The sequence below is a fragment of the Pleurodeles waltl genome, chromosome 7, assembly GCF_031143425.1.
Source record: "Pleurodeles waltl isolate 20211129_DDA chromosome 7, aPleWal1.hap1.20221129, whole genome shotgun sequence".
NCBI lineage: Eukaryota > Metazoa > Chordata > Amphibia > Caudata > Salamandridae > Pleurodeles > Pleurodeles waltl.
The window spans coordinates 597559615-597578935 of record NC_090446.1 but is presented as its reverse complement, the minus strand read 5'-3'; the positions used below and the strand labels follow the sequence as shown (position 1 = coordinate 597578935).

General features: G+C 42.5%; 1 protein-coding gene across 5 annotated transcripts in view; it reads right to left on the bottom strand.

Annotated features, from left to right (window-relative positions):
* Positions 1 to 19321, bottom strand: part of RGS14 (regulator of G protein signaling 14) — a 161801-nt gene that overhangs the window by 30092 nt on the left and 112388 nt on the right. For all 5 annotated transcript variants that reach the window (XM_069244481.1, XM_069244482.1, XM_069244485.1 and 2 more), the window contains one exon: positions 731 to 946. In XM_069244481.1, coding sequence (XP_069100582.1) covers positions 731 to 946 — 216 coding nt within the window. The remainder of the gene's footprint in view (positions 1 to 730; positions 947 to 19321) is intronic.

The window sequence follows — 19321 nt, the reverse complement described above, 5'->3', positions numbered from 1 at the left end:
ACCTTCCCCTCCCATTACTTTTCAACTATATCTTTGCATTGACCCTGTGCAACACTCCGCCACCTTTTGGCTAGCTTCGCACAATACAAATTCCATATACATACATAGTATAAGCATACTAGGATACACTAGCTCTTTAAATACATCAGGAATTATTCCTACTTTGCCACAATTCTCTCATAAGTGTCCTCTGTAGCATATGATTTGTGTGTGATCACTGATGGGTATCGGTCAAAGCCTTGGCATAGCTTTATGTCCTTACATTATTATGACTTGAATGAAGATGAGAGAAAATGAAACAATACTTTCACAACTAACATTTAAACATAATCTGCTTACACCCTTCCTCTGCTGAATCTCTTTCCTGTACCGTCTGTGTGGTATTGCAAACAGGACCTCAGAGTGAAGGAAAATGTATCTCCTTGCAATAAGGAGAGGGCTAAGATTATGAAACCCAAAGACCTAAAACAGTTACCTGATTTCTGGATGTGACTCGTCCTTAGAATTACTAAGTGATCATTGTAATATTGAGGTTGTTGTCCAGCTAACATTTTAGGAGTGAAATCTGCCTCTGTAAAGCACTGGGCTGCCACTTTCTCCCTTATACCCCCCTGACCAGGTGCCTTTGGCTACCTGCAGGAACATGACCCTAGCTAGCCTCATACCCAGGATGCCTGGTGGTAGAGCCCATGTTTATGAACACGTTCATTCATCACATCACATCACATACCTGCTTGCTTCCCATGAGGTAGAGCTTCACTTCAGACAGGCAGAGGCCGCGCTTCTGGCAGATTCCAGAGAGCATCTCCCGGATGGAGAGACCATGCCGCACAGCGGTGAGTGAGGCTGTGCCATCGGGGAGGTACACACAGCAGTACTTCACTGGGCCTGTCTCTAGCCTCGTCTCAGGATCGGTCTCGGTGCTGCTGACACTTACACCATGGTTCTGAAAGAAGAACAGCAGTGTGTGACCATGAACTCAGGGAGGGATTCAAATAGTATGTAGTAAGTAATGTTATTAGTTAATAAAAACCATAAAACATTCCATCTCCATTTAAATAGAACAAGACATAATCAGTGCAGTAAATACTGAAAGGCATGATCAGTGCAATAAATACATTAACCCAGTGAATCCATTTCCAAATATAAAACATGGTTAAAATCATTGTAAAACACAAAATAAACCCCCACTACATCATTCATATCTATTAACCCCCCCCCCCCCCCATGATGCCATTTCCAAACATATAAAAAAGGGTTTAAAATCAAGGTAAAACACAAAATAACCCCCAAACATCATTCATATCTACTAAGGTTGTGGAGGGAACCAGTTGTTAAATCAAGTTTTTGGGTGTTTTTTGGTCAGCAGCCATAGATTTCTGGAAACAGAGTATCAAAAAGCATTTGGTATTTAAAAGTTACTAACTTAGATAATGTGCAAAGTCGGCCAAAAAGTGCATTACATTCCTTCTGCATGGTCACTAATACTGATTAGATGTTAAGTGATGAATCCTTGACAACAATAAACATATCCTAACCCAGTCTCTATGGAGGTACTCTGCCCTATTGAATGCCCAGTTGCCGGGGTCACTGGGTTCTCAATGGGGCAGTAAGGGAAATAAAGATTTCAAAAAATTGGACCAGCCTACTACTATTACAATAAGCTTTATTCGGCCGGCAGACCATCAAAGCAATACAGTACAAAGATAAGCAATCATCATAAATAAAAACAGTACAAAACTACCATCAACCAAGTTTAAAAATAAAATAGAGTAAAATAAAATCCCTGATTATCCAAACTTAAAAATCAATTAAGATCATTGTTTGTATAAAAGTTACGTATACGCCAAGTCGCTACTAAAAACTTGCTTACTGCATATATTAATACATTAGAATTGTGACTTTTTAAAATCCTCAGAGCTAGATCACATTTTCTTATCTTCAATTCCCGGCAAATTTTACGGATCCATTTGGACCTTGGAACTAAGTAAGCAGGGCAAAAAAACATGAAATGTTCTACTGTTTCAGGGGAATTACCACACACAGGGCAAATATCAGAAGTAGGATTGAATCCCCATCTGCTCGTCAGGGTCATCAATGGTAATGTTCCAAAACGGAATCTGGCATACAGTCCTTTGCCTAATAGGTCAGGAATTAAATCTAAGTATAGTTCGAGCTCTGGGTACCATTTAAAATCAATAAAAAGATTAGTTAAACGACCATTGAGTTTGTGAGAAATATAGTTGTTCCGTATATGGGACCAATAAGCGCGCTTCAATACTTTTACATGGGACTTCTCAAGTTGGTGGGGGTTCTCCCATAAGTCTCTCAATCCTAATGTACAAAACCAGCTAGATTCGTGTTTGATCCAAGGGATGGAGGTAGAATTAGAACATTTTAGCAATTCTAGAAGTGAGGACTTGTATACGACCAATTTGGGGACTATCCATAGCCTCACCCAGTACAGCAAAGGACGTAAAATGATTAGGTCAGCCATTCGTTTGAACCCCAGGTCTAGAAACAGGGGGATTAATGGGGTGCTAATGGGGCATGCACATAAGGCCCGTGCAAAACTATTCTCAATTTTAGTTATTCTACTACTATCGGAGAAGCCCCAGATCTCTGCACCGTAGACAGCAGCACCTTGCGCCTTGGCCACATAGATCTTTATTGCTGGGGATACAGCTGGGGATATGCTGGCCACATAGATCTTTATTGCTGGGGATACAGCTTTGGCCATCGTGCTCCTATAAAGGTGCAGTATGGATGCTGACCGATGTTGCAAAAGACCCCGCACTGTTGCTGACCTGTTCCTCCCATTGGAGTGAATCAGTGATCCACACACCCAGATAATCAATGGATCTAATCTGATCCAAAATAACGCCATCTAGCCTTGTAGTGCATTTCTTCCGTGGGCCAGAGCGAAGCACCATCAATTTGGTTTTCTTCAGGTTCAACTCTAGACCAGAATTCCGACAAAAGAGATTGAATTTGTCCACAAGGATTTGTAAGCCCATAGGGGTTTTTGAGATGAGTAGGGAGTCATCTGCAAAGAGAAGAATGGGGATTTTCTGGTCGACTAAAGTGGGTGCATCATTCTGACATGCCCTTAGTTCTTGCACCACCTCATTAATAAATAGGGTGAACAGAAGTGGTGCTAGGACACAACCCTGTCGGACACCCCTTTTAATGGGGAATTTATTAGTCAACTCACCTTGATTGCCCCACCTCACTTGCGCATATGTGTCTTCATGCATGCGTTTCAGTAGGTGGATTATATTAGATGGTATCCCTATTTTGTATAGCACTTCCCACAACTTTTCTCTTGGGACCAAATCAAAGGCAGAGCGCAAATCAACAAATGCTACATATAAGGTTTGCTTTGCCAGGACTACATATTTCCAATGTAACACTGCCAGCCTAAAGGCCTGGTCTACCGTACGTATCCTTGGCGGGAACCCCGCCTGTAGCGGAGAAAGAATCTGCTGTTCCATAACCCAACTCGATAGTCTACCTAAAAGCTGTTTGGCGAAGATTTTTTGCAAATTATCGATTAGACTAATCGGTCTATAGTTGGTTGGGAGATTTGCGTTGCCCTTTTTATAGATGGGGATAATTTCGGCACCCTTCCATGTCCCGGGAATTTGTCCTCCTTCTGCGATTTTATTCGACAACAAATTGATATACCAGATCCATATGGATGGCTCGGATCTATAGAGATCGCCTGGAATTTTATCTGGTCCTGGGGCTTTACCAGGTTTCATAGAGTTGATAGCATCAGCAGTTTCTTCTAAGGAGAAACAAATGTAACCCTCTGGATCATATAGGCTCCCGTCAGGGGGAGAAATGGCAAGGTTAACATTTGGCAAAGTGGGGGGATCTAACCCCACATTGTCACTATCAGGAGCCCCAAGAATGGTAATTTCCTCATAAAAATGAGAAAAGTGGTCCACCCAACTTTCGGGTTGAATGTGGTTCCTAGCCTAAAGTTCAGTATTTCATTTCTTGGATTAAGTGCTTCAATTAGGGCCTGTCCGCATGATCTAATCCCTAGGGCAATTAATTCTTTTTTCAACAATTTTCTTCTTTGAATAGCCAAGGCTGGACAAATTCAGACCACTTGCCCCAACGTTTCCGCTGCAAGATGGCATAAGTGGCATTCCTGATTGGCTCCTTCTTCTATATTGGTATGAGGTCTAACGTTGGAATATCTCCTAGCCTTAGCCTTAAGAAGCATTGTTTAATTTTCAAAGAATAGGGTGCAGCCATTATTGGTGATTCTTTATGTGTTTTATTTGATGTAAGAACCAACCATCTATGAGACGTTTTAGCTAGTTCCTCCCTATATTATAGCCAACTTTGTAGCATACATGATTTATTCACTACTTTCTTAAATGCTGGGCCAGATGGCGTCTGGTCCCATTAGTCATTTTATACTTCTTTTCAGATACTCTTTATAATTACTATTGCCCCTCTCAAGGTTAATTTCCTGCCATACTAAATTGGCTAATGTCCCTTCCGGGGATTGCCTAAATTTATGGCAACATTTATTCAACACTGCAGGTCAAGCCAAAAACTGCTTTACTAGCGAGAATTCCAGTCTAACCTGGGCCGGGGATGCCAACCTAGGTAACTGGAAAACTTGCTTGCAGGATTTTACCATTAGTTTATCCAAGAGAACTTCCTCCGCCCTCCTCATCATTTCTGTGCCATAAGAGAGAATTGGTAATAATTTTGCTCTCATAATTGCTGCTAATGGTTTAAGGGTATGCCCACGGATGGTCTTTGCTAAAATTCCAAAGGCATGACTGAGAGCTTGTACTTCATTATTTATCGCCTCCCTGTGGCATACATAAAGTCCTCTTGAGTCTATCTTAACCCCTAAATACGTATAGGTGGTCACTTCCTTTATTGCTTTTCCATTTATATTTCCACATATGCTGTCTGGAGGGTCTACTGTTGAGGACAATCATTTTTGTTTTACTCTGGTTTATTTCCAACTCATTCATTTTTTGCCCTCCTAAGTTAATTCATCAATAATTGCGTACCTATCCTGGAGTTGCTAAGCAACAGCAGGTCATCTGCATATAGCAGGTTGGATAATTGGTGACCACCAAGTGTGGGTGAATGGGTAGGTTGGTTGTTTAACACTGTGGGGAGGTCTGTAATGTAAAGATTAAAGAGAAGTGGTGCTAAAAGACAACCTTGGTTTAAACCAGCTGTTGTTTTGACTGCCCTAGATGAATGTGAGTCATCCCCAAGCTTAACTTTCACCCACGTGTTGGAATAAAGTTATCTAATAGCATTCAGGATGGTCGGGAGCAACCCCCATCGCTGTAATTTTGCCCACAAGTTGCCACAAGGGACACAGTCAAAAGCTGCTTTAAAATCAACAAAGCAAATATAATGGGGTCCCTGTTGTCTTTGCTCGGTTAATGATCAAACCCAGCCCCATAAGATTCGTTAAGGTACCTTGGTTCTTAATAAAGCCGGTTTGGTTTATGGGAAGTCTGCCATTATCTAGGGCCCAAGACTCTAAATGCTGCAGTAAGCATATTGAAAAGTATTTGAGGTCCACATCTAAAAGAGCTATCTCGCTATAATTACTTGTAGAGGCAGCCTTCCCTCCCTTATAAATAGGGTGAAGTATTGAACCCTTCCAACTAGCCGGCACAATTCCAGTTGACAAAACAGACTTAAACACTGCAGCCAAAAAGTCCACCCATCTTCTCGTTGACTGTTTAAACAGTGCTTGTGGTAGTCCATAAGGCCCAGGTGCACAGTACGATTGCAATTTCCCAATAATCTTCATTATCTATGACGCTGTAAATACCATAGAATCCAAATCATCAGATTCCTGTTTATCCTTCTCCCACTGAACTGGAACAACTTCTCCAGCTGGACTTTCCTTGAAATATGATTTCAAGTGGTCAACCCAAGCTTCCTATCTTATGTTTGCATTGTGGCAGTGTTTGGACCTTTTTCAAAGGAATTAACCAGTTTCCACAAACGTTTTGAGTCTAATAATCCTGATGTGTTGTGCAGTTTAGCCCATAATGCTTCTTGCTAGATATTTTTCCTTTTTTAAGAGCTTCCTTTGCTCCCGGAGGGTACTTAATAATGTTCCATTCTCCGGGGATTTGCGCAGTTGCCTCAATAACCTACACACAGCCACTTTCCTCATGCACAGTGCATGTGGCTTACGTATTATGTATGCCATTGCAATATCCCAGATGGACTCCCTTGTTCATTTGTTTTCGGAGGAACCTTGGCTTGTAAGTTCCTTAGTGAAGGCCTCCCAAATAGATGTCCGGTTTATAGATCCAGTGGCCATGGATTCCAGATAGGCTACTTTCTCTTTTGCATGGATTTTGATAGAACTGGATGACCATTTCAGTCGCTTAAGGTTTTCCCTGCCAATCTCCCCCTTAAGACATGCAACTTTCTCTGGCTTACAGGCTGTAGACCATATCTTGATTATCTGGGGGTTATGGGCGCTTTCCGCGTGGTCCAGGATTTTGAAGTGGCTCACATGCTTGTACAGTGAGAGGTTAACCAGTGTGTAATCTAGATATGAAACCACCTTACCAGAAGTTCTTGTCCATGCATGGGTAATTTCAGCCGAATTCCATCCATTTAGAGTAAATAGGCCAGCTATTTCATAGGTCTTTATTAAATTCTCTCCAATCTTATCTTTCTTTATGTGCAATGGGATGTTTTGGTTCGGCACTGCTACTACTGTTTGTATGTGTTTCTCACTTGGGCTGTGGAATAGATTGAGGTTGAAGTCACCTGAAATTAACCAATATGCCGGATATACTGAACTTTTTATATGAAGCAGATTTCTTTTTTGGATGAATATATACGTTAATTAATATCAGTGGTTCACACATGTCATTTGTCCAACCATCTAATCAGACCAGCAGAAACAGCAGATCTTCCACAGTGAATTCTGATGTCTTGACCAGAATATTGGTACTAATGTAGGTCACTAGGCCACCTTTTGCCCTTCCAAACATTCTGGTGTTCTCTGCCGGCTTGTTGAATTCTTTATATCCAAATAGGGGTATAGACGCTTGAGCCCAGGATTCCTCTATCATTATAATATCAAATGAACCTAAAAGTTAGATTACTACTGGATCATCCAATTTTGCCTGCCGTCCTCCTACATTCAACGAGCAGATGCTCAGTACTCCTTGTGGGGTGGTGGCTGATGAATTGTTGTTCAACTTTTATGATCCATTCCTGAACAGAACACCGAGGGTAGCCAACTCCAGATTCGCCCCTCCTCTTTCCATATTTGAACTCTCAAGGGGGAATGAATTACAGATCCTTCATTAATTTTTCCTTTGTTGGCTTTACTGGAATTGGATGTTCTGCTCACCCCTCGTAGAACAGACCATGGCGCTTCTGTTTCCTTGTTGAACTTAAACTCTTCTAATAATGGCTTTGGATATTTATCTTCTTGATATGTGGTCACCTCCATGCCCCAGGCTTTCAGGTAACCTCGCCCATCCAAGATTTGCTTAGGGAGATCAGGGGCCGAAAAAATTACAAGCGTTGGGTCCATATGCAGACTCCCTAGTGCTTGAATGAACTTTCTTGAGTTCTTGATATAAATTCAGGGATCCAAAGCACCTTGAGATCCTGCTCCTGATTAATCAAATGTTGGTAGTTTACCAGGTTTGACTGCTGCACTACAGTATGCACTCTTCTTGAAGTCTTTACACTATTCAAGATAAAGGAACTGACCCCTCCTGCCATACAGCTCTCCGGTGAAGAGTCTAGCTGACCACCGAAAGGGCCTCCACTTCCCTCCATGGGGCCTTTATTTGGTAGAGATGGTCTATAATCTTGTGGTGTCAGAGTTATCATGGGAGTACCTTCTAATTCAGGAACATAATTTGCCGGTACATTCGAGGCGGACCCAGGAGTGCCATCCGACTTTTGCCTTCCCTTTGTGGTCTTATATTCCTTGCTAAATTCCTCTGGGGTGGCCACTGTGTTCTTTGTAATATCTGTGCGGGTAGGCCGAGCAGTCTTTCTGCCCTTTCTTGCACATTCTCTCTCTATCTTTGCCAGTTGCAGAGGCTTTTCTGGTTCCCTTGGATCTAACAAATAAGCCAAGACCTCAGGAGCCTCAATGACGCCTTTGACAGCGGAGCTTGCAACACTGTTTTCTACAAGGTCTATTCTTCTGGGTTGGGTCTACTTGGACGATATGATGACTATACTTCATGCTCTCTGCAGATGGAACGGGTGTCAGCATTTCAGATAACAAACTGACATATGTACGCTCCTTAATTTAGGTGGTGCAGACCTCTCTTTATATTCCTTCTAAGGTTGTCGGCAGCTGGGCCGATCTGTCCACCACATCTTTACACGAGAAGATGGTAAAGTCATTGAGCTGTTTGGTGTGAGCCCTTGTTATTAGGGAATTTAGTTCTTCTAGCTTGCCATAAATTCCAGAGGCGAGCACGGCCAGCATGTTTAACAAGTCTACCTGAATATCCATTTTATTAGAGTAGAACTGAAGCACAATTACTGTTGCCTGCATCAAATTCAGAATGTCGTTCACACTGTTTACGGCCGATGGATGCAGGGTTTCCCTAAAATATGTCCTTTGGTCTTTCACTGGAGTTTTCACATTAGTTCTGTCTGTGGTCTATCCCCTACATCCAACCCCCTGGTTAAGTCAGGTGATCTTGTCTTCGGTGATCCCAACTCCCTATTTTTTGGTCTGTAAACCGGAAAGGAGTAGAACTTAGAACTGGGACTCTTTGGGAGATCTTGGGACTTCACTAATTCCACAATTTCAGCATTAGCTTCCTTCTATGTATCAGGGTTAGATAGATTACATGGCATATATGGGTTTTGCTGATATGGACAACTCCGTTTCATACTCTATGATTGCTTGAGGGTTTCATATGCTCCTAATGAGGGAGTTAATTCCTCTCCCCTCCCCCATTGGTGTAGCAGTGATAGCCTCCACGGGGGCGACTGCCAAGGACCCACCATAAAGGGGCTGATTTTCCATGGTCACAATTATTAGCGATCACAGGATTGGTGGAGGGCAATCTCCTCTGACGTCCATCTCCCCTCTGGACTTTTGGGCCCAAAAACCTGGACGGATGAAGGACTGACCTCAGAAGCTTGTTGATTAGGACCCAGTGAGGCCCTCTTATTTCCATGCTGGCTTAAAGCAGCATAATAGTCAGTTATCTTGTGGTAATCAGGTTGGACTAAGAATTTCGTCTCCTCCTCATTTTGGGTATTGTCAATTGCCGACTGACCCATCTCTCTTGCATTTACCCTAAACACCCAATTATGTTGTATTGTTAGGCTCCTGTTATTTATGCTGATTGTACTCAATACCCTGCATGGGCTGGAGGTCTGTATAGCACTGTTCGTCTTCCTTTTTGTTGCCACTTCATCTGAAAATGGCTCCCTTTTCTTTTAGTGGAGATAGGACCTTTGCCCCTTGCTTTACCCAATCTCATTCTCTTTAATTAGGTGGTCAGAATAGTCAAGGGACTCCGGTAGCTTCAAGTTCAAGTCCAATCCCAATCTCATTCTCAATTTTCACGTGTCTTAGAGGCTGTGCAAGCGATGTAATGCAATATAATGCCTTCTGTCATGCTTATAATTATCGTGATAGGGAAAGAGAGCGAGTGGGGCTCAGCAGTCACCCCAAAAGCTGCATCTGAACCTAGCTGGACAGCTTCCGTTGGGGGGGCTGTGGCACGCACTTAGCGACAGCTGACTATGGTTGTCGCGTTCGCTTTACCTCACAGCACGCTCTCTGTAGGTCTCTGGGCCCCCGCGGCCTCTAACACGTCTACGCCCAAGCCATCCCGACTGCCTCAGGCCCAATCCACCTTCATGGACCTCCACAAACCCCCACGAACCTCCCAGAAACTCGGGGTGTCCGGGAGGCTGGTTGGAGCGGCTGGCCAGTGCAGCAATGTTTGCTGGTGCTCCCACGCCCACTTCTGCAATCAAATCACATCTACCACAGCACTGACCAAACAACACCAGATGTGTGAGATAGAAAGACTCAAGTAAAGTACTCAGCAATTCCCACGAAGTGCCTCAGGTACTAAAAGCATTGCTAGAAAAGTATCATATACACATTCATTAAGGAGTCACCAGTGCTCACAGGTTCAACCCCTGGCTTGCGCCCTGCAGACTCTAACATCAAGGTGATGAAAACAGTGTCAAGAACAGTGCCTAGTGAGCATATTTACTTTCTGCAGCTCCCATGGGGACAGTACATTTTCTGTCCATCAAAATACATGCATTCAGCAGAACTCATTAGAATACATCATAAAAGGAAACAAATATACTTTTTTTCAAACTTGTTGAGATGCATCATAATTTTCAATACATGAAAAACGAGTACTGTCAGAGCCAATAGGTCTGGCTTTGGCAAACTCATGAGATTTTGTATTATTATTTCAAGGATATGTCACAAAAATAGGACGAAAGAACATAATGCTTGAACGTGGCATCATATAACGTGCAATAACAATTTCAAATAAAAAAAGAAATAGCAATCAACATTTTAATACAACAGTTTGGGTACTTCCTAAAAGGCAGGTATACTTAATACAAGTACAGAAACCTTTACCAGTTTTAATGTACATCACAATCAAATATGATTCTCAATGGTGCAAAGAAAATGTTAATTAATGTGCAATGAATCACCCCCAAAGGGGTATCTCTCCGCTGGAGCACAATTCAAGTAAGGAAAGGGAATGAAAGATGGGAAAATTAAAAGAGCCAAGTTTTGAGAAGCTTTTTAAAGCTGGCAAAGTCAGGACAAGCAGGGATGTGTAGAGGTAGTCTATTCCAAAGATGTGGGCCAAGATACAAAGAAGGTTCTATTGCCTCTGAATTAATGTAACATGAAGGCATAGTTTAAACACACAAGGCTAACTAAAAACTAAAAAATATATAACACTGAAAGAAGAGAACATTACAAAGGTAAAGTATTAGCCCCCAAACACTGGAATGGATGTGCACTTCTATTAAGCAGATGTGCTTGTGTAGTCAGGCAAAATGCTGCCACTCCCATCACAAGATACATGTTGCAAGGCCAAAGACTGAAGAAATCTTTTATATAACATAAGTTGTACCATAAGATATCACAGCATTTATAGCAACACTTATGACATCTCAAATCACATCATTTGTTAGAACACAGTGCATTGTAGAGTGGCGAGTTACAGTTACTGTTGCATGTTTAGCAAGCTTTAAACAGTGTGAATTTAGGTGTGCTACTTATAATTATGTGAAGGTGGTGCATGCATTAAAAATTGAAAGTATAACTGTAAGTTTAGAATTTCTAAGGGTTTAAGTTTGCTTTGTACAGAAAAAAGCAATAAAGTTATAGAAATCTAAAGATGGTGTGTACATTATAAATTTAAGGTATAAATAAACTTTAGAATGTCTAACCTTTGGGTAGTTCAAGGTTGTTTTTTATGGATAGAATCAATAAAGTTGTTGTAACTATAACTAATCTTTAACCTTTGGTTCTTACATTGAATATGATTTCATGATTTATTTATTACACAAGCAAAATAGCTAAAACTGTCTCTAGGCCACACCTAATGATATATTTGAACAAAACAGTCACATCTATACTTCATACGTCTGGTAGTTCCTTACATGTGGTCATAAATCAAAACTTGTTAACAATGATAAGATGGAATCAAGCCATATATTCATAATCAATAGATGGCACATGTGGTTTGATAATGGAGGCCTTTGTCCACTATTTTTTAAAATCTCTTTTTGTGTGTATCTCTCTGTGATTTAGCAATACATTTTCTCTTAGAGTTGTACACTAGGCATCAGTATTGTGATGTCATCAGGTTACTGTGATTCAGTGTTAAGGGCCATTTAATGTTATTTCCTGTGATGTTATTGAGGTCAAAGGGTGTGTGATGTAATTTCTGCTCCCCCTCACATTTTGGTGAATCGATGTCTACAAAGAAGCAGTTCAATTTCAAGGATCTTTGTACACAACACTTCGAAACTGAGCAGATGACCTAGAGACTTGCAGATTCTTTCACATAGATAAACATACTGTGGATTGAAAACGGCAACTTTGCAAAGCTGTAGATGTTTTTCATAATGGCTTGTGCTTAATCCACTAGACCTGAGGCATTTAAAAATCCACCTGACTTGCTATATCAGTTGCAATACAATAATCTGCCCTGAGGTTGCCGGTTGGCTATGGATGGTTGATGGGCCAGGTACCCTTCACTCCATTTATCCCTTCTGATCTTACCCATAGTCTAAGGAGTGCTATTTAGACTCTCACACCGTTTCCGTAAGTTGTAGATCACCAACACTAAATATTGAAAACTTCATTAAAGGTAAAAATCACTACAGATTAGGACTTTTGAAGTGTAGCCATATTTTTAAGGCCACAGAGAATCCACCACTGATAATTGAAAAGTGTGTCAGATACTCAATTTGTAGATTATTAGGGACTTATTTTGTATTTGGAATGAAAGTAATAAAAACTGTACCAGTGGAATTCAGCCATGATGATATTCCTACACAGCTTTCATTTGCACTGTAAATTCACAGGTCAGTTCCACTGTGGTCACATTTCCTTATAGATGTATTTAAAATAACTTCAAATTTTAGAAAATAAGAACCAAGTTTATGGAATTATTTTGAGGAATTTTATAATAAATATCCTGGATTTTAAGCCAGTTATAATATCAAAATAAACTCTGTTTTTTAAGACAATTCATACCCGGAAGAATCTACAATGTTTAAACTACCAAACTGGATAATCAGGAATGGGTTAATTTAAAGTATATCATTTCACTCCGATAATGAACTCACTTCACATACATTTAAATTATAGAACAAATCAGTGAAAGAAAGGCATTTACAGAAACTCAGAAAAAACAAAACAGATCCTATTCGGGGAGCTATGGGACAAGCAGGGGTTACTGGGCCTCAACAGTTGGGGTTCAGGCCCCTGATGTTCCAGGGCCTACTATAGCTCTGCAAACTAAGCCAGGTACAACCCTTTCTGCGCTTGACTCTCAAGGAAGCAAGGGTAAATAATCACAGGATTTTCAGGAAGGCAGTGTGGGAGTGCTCAAGCTCAGAGCTCTACAGTCAATCAGCAGACCCATAAAAATGAATGTCCAGCCCAGTGTTTACCTTTGCAAGAAAGAAGGTACTTTAATCACTGAGGTATACTCAGTAGAGCACCCTACAGTAATCAAAACAATGTAGGCATCTGTGTGCTATATTGGCAGGCGCTGTGCCAATTCCACTCCATCTCTGTCCCCACTGTCCCCATATTCTCTCCCCCATCTTGAGTTCTCACCTCTTTCTCTCAATGGATAAAAGGAAGTCTGAATATATGAGCTAAAGGTGCCTACATTCGTTTAGCACTTTAAAGAGTTATTTTGTTGTGTTCGGTGCATGTGGATTCCAAGCAGTGTGATAGTTCTGCTTTTTGATGCCCTTTTTTCAAAAGTATAAGTGTTAAAGGCTGTGATGTAAGGTATTTGTTATTTCCTCGCTGTAGTTATGGCTCAATTGACTTTGTAGTCTTCATTATTTGAGCTTCAATAGTTAAAATATCAGATGAAGGTCCAGGGTTTTATTTGCAGCAAGAATTGATCAAGATCGGGTTGTCTGTGGCAGTGAGATGTCAAAATATTTAGTCAATTTGTGGGTGAATGTTTTAAGTGAGGTTTTGACACCACTTACCCTGTCAATGCTGAGGCAAGAAGGGAAAGTCAACTGGAGTACTTTTTATGAACTTTTTTTGTAGGCATAAGGATCAACTGCACCTGTTGGCGGATGCAACTTTATTGGCAATAGATGACTTACATCTGGAATTTCTACAAAGAAAGTGTTCTAAAACACATCACCCAAGATGTATGTGCCATAATATCACTCCCAATAACCCCACCAGCTGTCTGTCAATATCATCCTCTTCCCAGGCACATAGGGGGTCATTCTGACTTTGGCGGGCGGCGGAGGCCGCCCGCCAAAGTACCGCCATCAGAATACCGCTGCGCGGTCAAAAGACCGCAGCGGTAATTCTGAGTTTCCCGCTGGGCTGGCGGGCGACCGCCAGAAGGCCGCCCGCCAGCCCAGCGGGAAACCCCTTCCATGAGGATGCCGGCTCCGAATGGAGCCGGCGGAGTGGAAGGGGTGCAAAGGGGGCAGTTGCACCTGTCGCGATTTTCAGTGTCTGCTTGGCAGACACTGAAAATCTTGGTGGGGCCCTGTTAGGGGGCCCCTGCAGTGCCCATGCCATTGGCATGGGCACTGCAGGGGCCCCCAGGGGCCCCGCGACACCCGTTACCGCCAGCCAGGTTCTGGCGGTCAAAACCGCCAGAGCCAGGCTGGTGGTAAGGGGGTCGGAATCCCGCAGCGCCGCCATGGAGGATTCCCCAGGGCAGCGGGAAACCGGCGGGACACCGCCGGTTTTCCGTTTCTGACCGCGGCGGTACGAATGCCCATGGATGCACCGCCAGCCTGTTGGCGGTGCATCCGCGGTCGTTGGCCTGGCGGTAGTCTACCGCCAGGGTCAGAATGACCCCCATAGTGCTGTGAAATGGCTATCCCCTCATTCTTCACACTGACGAGCATCGCTGACACGCGGACTTTCCCACAACTACATAAACACTCCATGAGGCCTGCAGGCTTGCCAGGCCTCTCGGACCACTGGCCTGGGACAGTGCATCTGCTTTATCTGGAACTACGTAGTGACGCAGGGAGGCTGTGCTTGATGGTGAGACTCCTCTAAGGCTGTGAGCTCTTCAATGGACCTCCTGGCATGATTGGACTACCTTGTAGGTGTCTGTAACGATGCTGCTGCATGGCTACCAGCAAAGGACTGACCCTGGATCAAGCCAGGGCCCCTACTACAAGGGTCACCAGGCATACTGGTTGGCCTGCTACCAGCGTACCCATGTGAGAGGGATCCCCCACATTCTGACCCTCATGACTCTACGTGACAGCAAGGTGAACTCGCTAACAAGGGCAAGGCAAGCCATCAGCATGACCCACTGGGAGGTAGGACTGGGGGGTCTAGTGGATGTGGGAGACACTCAAGGAGAAAAAATATCCCATCTCTTTCGCCAGTGACGTGGTCGGATTGCATGTGAAAACCCCAGTTTATGTATCAGCAATTAAACATGAAACTGTTAAATCGAGCCTATACTAGCCAGCACCAGATATGGATTTATCAATACTGACACTATGGGGACACTGCAATTACTCCTCGTAAAGAGCTTTTTTTGTTTCACTTCAACTGCTACTGCTTGCTCTCCTACTAGATTGCACTCCCAATTAATTGCAAGCTACATAAACGTATAGCAGATCTCAAAGTGGCAAAATGGGGAAAAATGAAAATAAACAAGCCAAGATCACCTTTGAGGCCAAAAAGAGCAAAAGGACAAGCGCAAGAAGCAGTGTGATTTCCTGAATGTACAGATGGGGCAACTCTCAATTCTCCAGATGTTAGAACTTTGTTACTGGAAATGCAAAGGAGACTTCAAACAATTGATAAAAAATAGACTCATTAACATTATAGAGTAGACTTGATGCAACATCGCCTGGACCGATTCATGGAGCATACAGATGGCACTGAACGGCGCATCTCTGAGATAGAAGATGAATCAGTTACACATTCTAAGGCATGACAACAACTCAAAAGTTGCTTGATAAAACGGGTGGCAAAAATGACATTGCATCTCAATAATCAGCTCATCCTACGGATAGCCAAGACCACTACTTTAGGCAGGATGAAAGTATGTGCTCATGCACCTGTTTGGGGCTGGAGCCCTCTCGCCTATGTTTGTGGTGGAGCAGGCGCTCAGGTCACTGAGTGCACACCCATCTACAGGGGCTTCTCCCAAGCTTCTCACAGCAGGAATACTGAAATACAGAGACAGGAACACTGTCCTTAGACTGGCCCAAGAGATTAGTGGCCTGATTTATGAAGGCTCTGTTTCCTTTTTCTTCACTCACAATCACCATCCAGGAGGTATGGTGGGCCTTTATTCCAGCCAAGAAATGCATACAGAAACTAGGGATAGAATAGGCAATGCCTTACCCTACCAAGTTACTCATCAAATGCAACACCAAACAACTCTAAATTACCCTACTTGAAAAATGAATGCCCCTGATGTTTCCAGGCAAATCCAATCACTGACACAAAGAGGAGTCTCCCAGAACATAGATGACAACAACTGACTTGGGGCTCCATCACCAGGTATTACAGTTGAGCCAAGTATTTGCCTTTTGTAAAGTTCAAACATGGATTAGGGTCGTCTTACTGAAATCAGCAATGATTATACTTTTGTATAAAGATATGTGATGTGATGCGGTTTCCAGTTACACCTGTTGAAGGTAGGTCACTCACTGTGTGGATCAATTTACATTAAATCTGATGTTAACTAGTACCGCAGATTTACAGATAGAGCCCACTGTTCAATATGGGATCATCACTTGCTGTAGCCAGCAGCCACATTAATTAGTCAACCTATAAAATCCCTAAGTTGATTCTGCATTGAGGGCATTACAATTGTTGTTTGAAGTTATGTGTTGGTTTATTTACTGTTATGTTCAGATTACTACATTGTCTGTTGGGGTTTACAGTGTGGGTTAGGGGGAGGTTACTTTGGCATTGCTTTCTAAAACTACCATTGGCATTATATATTTCATGGGAGCTAGGAACATGAAACATGTGACATTTCACACTATGAATTGAGACAAGACTATGCAGTGTAGAGGATAAACTTCATTAAAGCATCAAATTCTCTCCAACAACCTATACATGTTTCTTTCTATGTGTGAAATTATTTACAGGGAGTGTGAGAAGGCGCAATGACCCTAAAAAAGCCAGGCAGATGCTGGCATATTTTATGAGGCACAAAGTGTTTCTGCATGAAACTCTTCTATGACAATAGACGGAAACTCACTTTGCCTGGAAGGAGGGACAGGTGGATATTTCACCTCTTTCAGTATGCATTTCTAGTGGGTGGCTGTACTATTGTGGTCCTGGCTCCATTTTAGTCATGGGATTACCATTCTAGGCGTGTAGGTATGTAATTTACATGTGCAGGGAACAGGGTACTGGAAATACACAAGTTACACTTGTTAACACACATGGACCTAACAATGCTACCCCTTATTCTACGATAACATAATACAACATGTCTTACTTTGCCCAATTCTACTATTTTGTGGGAGCGGAGACTTCAACGCCATCTTAGATATCCACATAGACGGATCTTCCCGCCACTCTTGCTCCCTCTCAGTCACTGCCCAGACAACACAAGAATGAATGCGCAACCACTTCTTGGTTGATGTTTAATACCTTTATCATCCCATTAAAGGAGAATACTCATGCTTTTCTACAGTCCATAAAGTGTATTTGATTATTGACTTTTAGCTAGTGGAAAGGGGTGTTTGTGGGAGGTGCAGTGAGGCACTTATCCCTCCAAGGACTGTATTAGACAATTTTCTTGTTTTACTCACCTTGAAAATGAAGCTCTCACCATGTGCTTACCACTCCTGGGTATTCTACTACTGCACTATCAGGCAGGGACTTTATGGAGAAGATCCAACAGGTTATATTGGACCACCTTGCGCTCAATGAGGACTCTGTTGACAGCACTGCTACACTCTGGAAGGCTTTGAGAGTTTATATTTAAGGCTGATGCACCTCTAAATAATCCATTATTCTGCATGCAGTTCAGCATACACTTCACACTCTTGAGCTGGAACTGAAAGGGCTAGAAGATGACTATGCACATACACATGACTCCACTATCATTTCTCAAATTCAGGCTACACTGCTCAAATTCAGGGACGTGCCAGAACGAGAAGTGACATTCCTGGGTAAATTTGCTATAGCCAGATGCAATGAAGAAGGCGAACACCCTGACCGTACCCTTACTAGGCTACTGAGCCATTTATGGGCCTCTAGAGATGTCTTGAGTATACAAAGTGTTGATGGGATGAGGTAACTGTTAACAGAAGATATAATGCCCACCTTCTCTTTGCCAAGCAGACAAATCTGCGGCTACATCCTGCCAAACTGAGTACGTACTGATGCTACCCTTGCTTGGTTCAAAGCAGACAAGAGGGAAGTGTGTGAAGCAATTAAATTATTACCTGGGGAGGATGGGTTGTGAGCACTGACCATTGAATTTTCTAAAGAATATTTAGGCTTTAGCGCCCAAGGTCCTGGAAGTTTATGGTGAAGACCACAAGTTGTGTAGGCTTTTCCCATCCCTGAGCGAGGCAGTTTTATATAATATTACTGAATAAGGGAAAACCTTCTGATGATTTCTCGTCTTACTGTCTATTGTTGTTAATTATTATCGATACACATTTTTTGCAAAAATTATAGCTAAAAGAGCCCATGTCCCTATATGAGAGGTATAGATTCTCAAATGCAGTCAAGCGTCATAATGGTAGATCGATGTCAGATAATCTCCTAAACCATTTTGTGCACTCCTCCCAGCAGATGGACCCTGAGCTTTCCACTATTGCAGTACTTCTAGATGCCCAGAAAGTACTTCACTCTTTGTCCTGAGCATACATGTTTGAAACACTTAATCGCATGGGGATATATGAATGGCTATTAGAGTGGATACGACAAGTAATTTGATTGGCTGGCTACAACAGGAAAACTTCTGTTGCTACTAAAAAATATTAAGTGGAGGCATAAGTGGGTATGAGGAATATTCCATGACTCCCAAGACAATTATGGGGGGAGCTGGGAGGGAGAACCGAGCAAAGGCACTAGCTGAATTCAAATTCTTTTAGAGTGGATTCAGAGTTGGGTCCATGTGCCTGGCGCTGTCCCAGAAGGCCCACTGCCTTTGAGTGAACCTTGGGTTAAAAGCAAATTAAACTGACCTGGAGGAGTCATGTATCACATTTAGGGTCTCTGGGCTCACAATTATATATAAAAAAAACCTGAAAGTTTGGTAACGCAGGCTGATTACAAGCCAGGCCCTATGATCAAACACCCACCTCAGCTCATAACCAAGTCTGGATATCCTCCAATGTGCATAGGTAAAGGCCATACAGAGCTGAGGTTTGGTGCAAAGGAATTTGGGAACAGGCCATGTTTGCAGGCCAGGCTAAACCCTGTTGCACACTGGCAAAACATTTGTGCTGCACATGGTTTAGGCATGTGATGTTTGGTGGGCCAGGCCCACTGTGCCTGGACTTTGTTAATGTTAAGTTATTGTTTATTTTTACCAGGAGACACGAACATTTCTTTAAAAAACCTCAGAAATTTCATGAAAAT